Source organism: Octopus bimaculoides, chromosome 6 (assembly GCF_046866305.1).
Source record: "Octopus bimaculoides isolate indiv1 chromosome 6, ASM4686630v1, whole genome shotgun sequence".
NCBI lineage: Eukaryota > Metazoa > Mollusca > Cephalopoda > Octopoda > Octopodidae > Octopus > Octopus bimaculoides.
Window position 1 is genome coordinate 1,976,468 of NC_142933.1, and position 5,000 is coordinate 1,981,467.

The 5,000-nt window shown below is 38.4% G+C and overlaps 1 protein-coding gene across 8 annotated transcripts in view; it reads left to right on the forward strand.

Moving 5' to 3' along the window:
* Positions 1 to 1,437: 1,437 nt before the first annotated feature.
* LOC106872073 (cysteine-rich motor neuron 1 protein) overlaps positions 1,438 to 5,000 on the forward strand; it is an 87,936-nt gene continuing 84,373 nt past the window's right edge. For 4 of the 8 annotated variants that reach the window (XM_089353356.1, XM_089353354.1, XM_089353360.1 and 1 more), the window contains exon 1: positions 1,438 to 1,767. In XM_089353356.1, coding sequence (XP_089209482.1) covers positions 1,758 to 1,767 — 10 coding nt within the window. In that variant the 5' untranslated portion in view covers positions 1,438 to 1,757. The remainder of the gene's footprint in view (positions 1,768 to 5,000) is intronic. The other 4 variants (XM_089353353.1, XM_089353352.1, XM_089353357.1 and 1 more) reach the window with 1 other exon arrangement.

The window sequence follows — 5,000 nt, forward strand, 5'->3', positions numbered from 1 at the left end:
TATATATATATATATATACATATATATATATATATATATATATATATATATATATATATATATATATATATATATATATATATATATATGTGTGTGTATTTATGTATGCATGTATGTATGCAGGTATTGGTAGTTCAAATTAGAGGTGCAATCTATGTGGGTGTTTTTTCAAAACATTGTCTGGTTTAAAAAGCCACATCAGACGCCATGAACGGGTTGAGGTGTAGGTGCAGGAGGTGATCAAACTCTGTGTAAGGAGTAGACAACCACCATGTATGTATGTACGTATGTATGTATGTATGTATTCATAGACACAGGCGTGGCTGTGTGGTAAGAATCTTACTTCGCAACCGCACGGTTCTGGGTTTAGTCCCACTGCATGACACCTTGGGCAAGTGTCTCCTTCTATAGCCTCGGGCCGACCAAAGCCTTGTGAGTGGATTTCGTTGACGGAAACTGAAAGAAGCCCGTCGTATATATGTATATATATGTATATGTTTGTGTGTCTATATTTGTCCCCCCACCATCGCTTGACAACCGATGTTGGCGTAGTCACGTCCCCGTAACTTAGCGGTTCGGCAAGAAGAAACCGAAAGAATAAGTCCTGGAGTCGATTTCTTCGACTAAACGCGGTGCTCCAGCATGGCCCCAGTCAAATGACTGAAAGAAGTTAAAGAATATATATTTATATACATACGTATTCACACGGACGTGCTCACACACACACACACACACATCGGCTCTAGTTTTTGACTTGGTACTATATTTTATCGCGCCCTGGAAATAAAAGGGAAAATTTGCTTAGCGGGATTCGAACGCACAACTTGACTAGTCATTTTGTGCTGTAATAACGATATTCAGCTAATCCGTGTGTGTGTGTGCGTGCGTGTGTGTGTGTGTGTGTGTGTGTGTGTCTGTGTGTGTGTGTGTGTGTGTGTGTGTGTGTGCATTACAAGTGTATATATAAGATCAATGAATTCGGAGTTAAAAAAGAGAAAAAGAATTGCATGCGTTTGTGTGTGCGGGAGAGAGGAAGGAAAGAGGGAAGAGGAGAGAGAGAAGAGGAGAGAGAGAAGAGGAGAGAGAGAAGAGGGGGGAGAGGGAGAGGGAGAGAGAGAGAGGGGGTGTGTGCGTGTGTTATGGTGTAAGATCCCTGAAGGCGGGTTTAAATGATAGAAAGAAAAAAGAGAGAAAGAGTGGAGAATGTTATAAAGGCAAGGCAGAGCGCGATCGGTGGTAGTGGTAAGAGTAGATTCAGGGAAGAAAACGTGAAGCTATAGAGTGTAACAGAGATAAGAGAGTAGGAGTATAAAAAGAGTAGAAAAAGTAGGAGTTGATGTAAATAGAAAGAGTAAAAAGAGGCAGAGGGTGTGGTGGTCGTGGTATGAGTAAGTTGAGTAAGAGGGAGGTGGAGGGAAAAAAGAGAATCGTTTGTTCAGTTATGCCATGAAAAAGACAGACGAAGCCACATGTGTGTGTGGCCGAAAGTTTGGCTGTAAACGATGACAGGTTGGTCACTTCGGATTATAATCTAACCACTATACACATACATATACACACACATGCACGTCAGCCGACACACACACACACACACACACATACACTCTCTATCCTATATATATATATAGATATCGCATGCAAATATATATACATTATACTTGGGAGTTTAACAGATCCTGAGGTGTATATTTTGAATTAACTTTGTGGAGTTGTTTTAACATCGAGACTATCGTCATATTGATCGCGCGGACACACCTATGATCAGAGGTATTCCAGCTTTGACCATCCCGTCTTATTACAAATCTGGGACCACAGTGCCTTCTAGTTGTTTGTAGTGTGTGTGCATGTATTTAGAAATTAATTTAGTTAATCTTTGTGTCACACGTGTGTGTATGTGCGTGTGTGTGTGTGTGTGTGTGTGTAGATATATATATATATATATATGTATATATATATATATATATATATGTATGTATGTATGTATGTATGTATAAAGAGTAAAAACTTTCACAGAAAGACGGCGAAAGAAGACAAAACATTATATGCATACAGATACATATATACATACGCATATACACACACGTACATATATATACACACACATATACATATGTATATATATATATATATATATATATATATATATATATATATATATGTGTGTGTGTGTGTGTATGTATCATACACATAGTTTTATGTGTATGACTGCATAAATTGTATGTATAAAAGTTAGCCTTTACCTTTAAAGCTGTGTAGATAACTGACTCACGTATGTGTCCGCTTTACCTGCCACAGTAATATATATATATATACACACATACACAAAAATGCATACACATTCATTGAGAGCCGTGCGCACGTTAGAGCTATATATATACTTTTTCTCGTCTTGTTTATACAATTCAATTATCATTTTGATTACAATGAGCGAGTGTATGTCTGTGTGTATTTGTTTACCTTAATCTGCGTGGGTGCATATATATGTATGTGTTTTTGTGTGTTTGTGTATGTGTTTGTGTCTCCGTCCGTTCTGGTCTTTTTGTAAAGTTATTTTATTACGCTGTGTGTGTGTGTTTAAGTTATAATGTTCTAAAAATCGTATGATAGGTGGGTAAGAATGAAGCCGAGAGAGGATGGTGTTTATGAAATTCCTATGTGATGTTGTGACGTTCATGTTTTAACCAACCTTACGAACTGGGATCGAAAGTTTTTGCTGAATTGTCATTGCCAGAGATGTTTTGTGTGTGTGTGTGTGTGTTACTCTACTGCGTGGTTTTAACAAAATGTGCATGTGCGTGCATGTGTAATTTATTTTAGCCTCAGGTCAGCACTGAGTTGACCTATGAGTAAACGCTCTCTAACCGTGACCATCACGACCTTTTCTTGGGCATTGCTTATCTAGAACTGCATGTTTTTCTTGTTTTATTTTTAAGATAAGGTGTAATTTGTGGAGGGGATTTGACTGCTATTTCTTGCAGATCGAGCAACTCCGGATGGTTCTTCGTTAACTCGCATCTTGATTCTATGTATATGTTTAATTGTGTGTATTTACTCTTGTGTATATTTTTGTGAATACCTGTATTTAACATACATGCACTGACTGTAGTTAAATACACACACACATGTGTGTGTGTGCCTGTTTCGTCTGTGTGTGTGTCTGTTTCCTCTGTGTGTGTGTGTGCGCGCGCGAAAGAATGTGATTGACAATGAATGTTATATTTGTGTATATAATTACGCCTTTGTTGGTAACATACAATTCGTCTGATTATGTGTGTATATATGTATGTGTATATATATATGTATGTGCGTGCGCACACACACATATAATACTTTTACACGATGTGGACCGACAGTGACTTCGAAGTTTTCGGCAACGAAGACTAAAGGGCCGAAAACTTCGAAGTCCCGTTACTGCTATTCTTATAAAAGTATAAATATGGTTATACCTACACAAGTGTGCCCCCCCCCGCCACCTTTGTTTCCTCACAACTTTCAGAAAAATGGATATTTTTTTAATGGAATTTTCTACAAATACACTTCAGTTAGAAACGATTCCGATTGTATCGTAATTTGCGAGAAGGTTTCGGAAAATTCACACGAGTCGGAATTGTTTCCTGATAACTTTCATAAAAATGGGTTGTTGTTTTTTAATGAAATTTTCGACAAATACTTTTCAGAGTGAAAAGATTATATATCATAGCATGTGATATCTGTCACTTTGTATGTGTGCGAGACCGTGTCTTTGTTTTCTGTGTTGTTTTTTTTCTTTTTCTCCATATTAAATTCCGGTATATTCGTAATCTTACACACTGAAAAGGTATCTGTAGAAAATTTCATCAAAAACTACCCACTTTTATGAAAGATAAGAAGAAAGTAGGAGTGGGGCACACTTGTGTAGGTCTGCCTAAACGTGTACGCTATCAAAATGCATTGAGTAATCCTTTCGCTTTACCGTTAAATCGTTTTCTATGTAATTCGACATAAAAACAATGTGTGCGCATGGATGTGTGTGGGTGTTTGTGTGTGTGTAGACAGTTGCATTGATGGATAAAATATATTATATATTTGATGTATAAATACATGTGTTGGTATATAGCTTGATTGACGTGATGCGTGCATAAATATAACTTCTGAAAACACGTGTTGATATTGGTGGGTGTTATGTGTGTATAAATCATTTGTGAAAAATGTGACTATAAACGGAGTTACGAACGGAATTGCTTTGAATGAGTCACTCTGCAAGTGTGGCCATAAGCGGAGTACAACTGTTTGTATTGTTGACAAGTTGTTTTTAAAGACCTTTCGTGATGAGAGCTATCCATCAATGGGTGGTTGAGCTAGTAAAATGAGGGGAGGATCTACCCCAAAATATAATCAGGTGCTCGCTGTATGGGTTTGAACAGATGGTGTGCTGTGATCTGCTAGAGGAAAAGCAAGAAAACGTACTTTCGGCCAAATATGTGTACATATATATGTATAACTTTAAAGAGATCTGCTGTGTAAGGCCGGAACATTGTGAGAGAGAGACGGGGGTGGGCACAGGTCTCGTAAACCAGTAGTCATGAGTTCGAATTCCGTTGGGAGCAGTGGTTGTATAATTGTATTGTACGCTCCAACTTTTAGGTGGATGTGTGGCTGTATAGTAAAAAGTTTGCTTCTCCACCACATCGTTCAGGGTTCAAACCGCTGCGTGGTACCTTAGGAAAATGTCTTCTACTATAGCCTTGGTCCGACCAAACCCTTGTGAGTGAAAGAAGCTCCATCGACTCGTGTGTGTGTGTGTGTGTGCTTTCCCGATCTCTGCTTCACAACCGTTGTTAGTTTATTTACGTCCCCCGTAAGCTACCGGTTCGGCAAAAAAGAGACAGAATAAGGACCTGGCTTTTTAAAAGAAAACATGAGTGCCGCGGCATTTTGTTCGACTAAACCCGTCAAGGCGGTGCTACAGCATAGCCGCAGTCCACTGATTGAAGCAAGTGAAAGATACAAGAAAGATATAA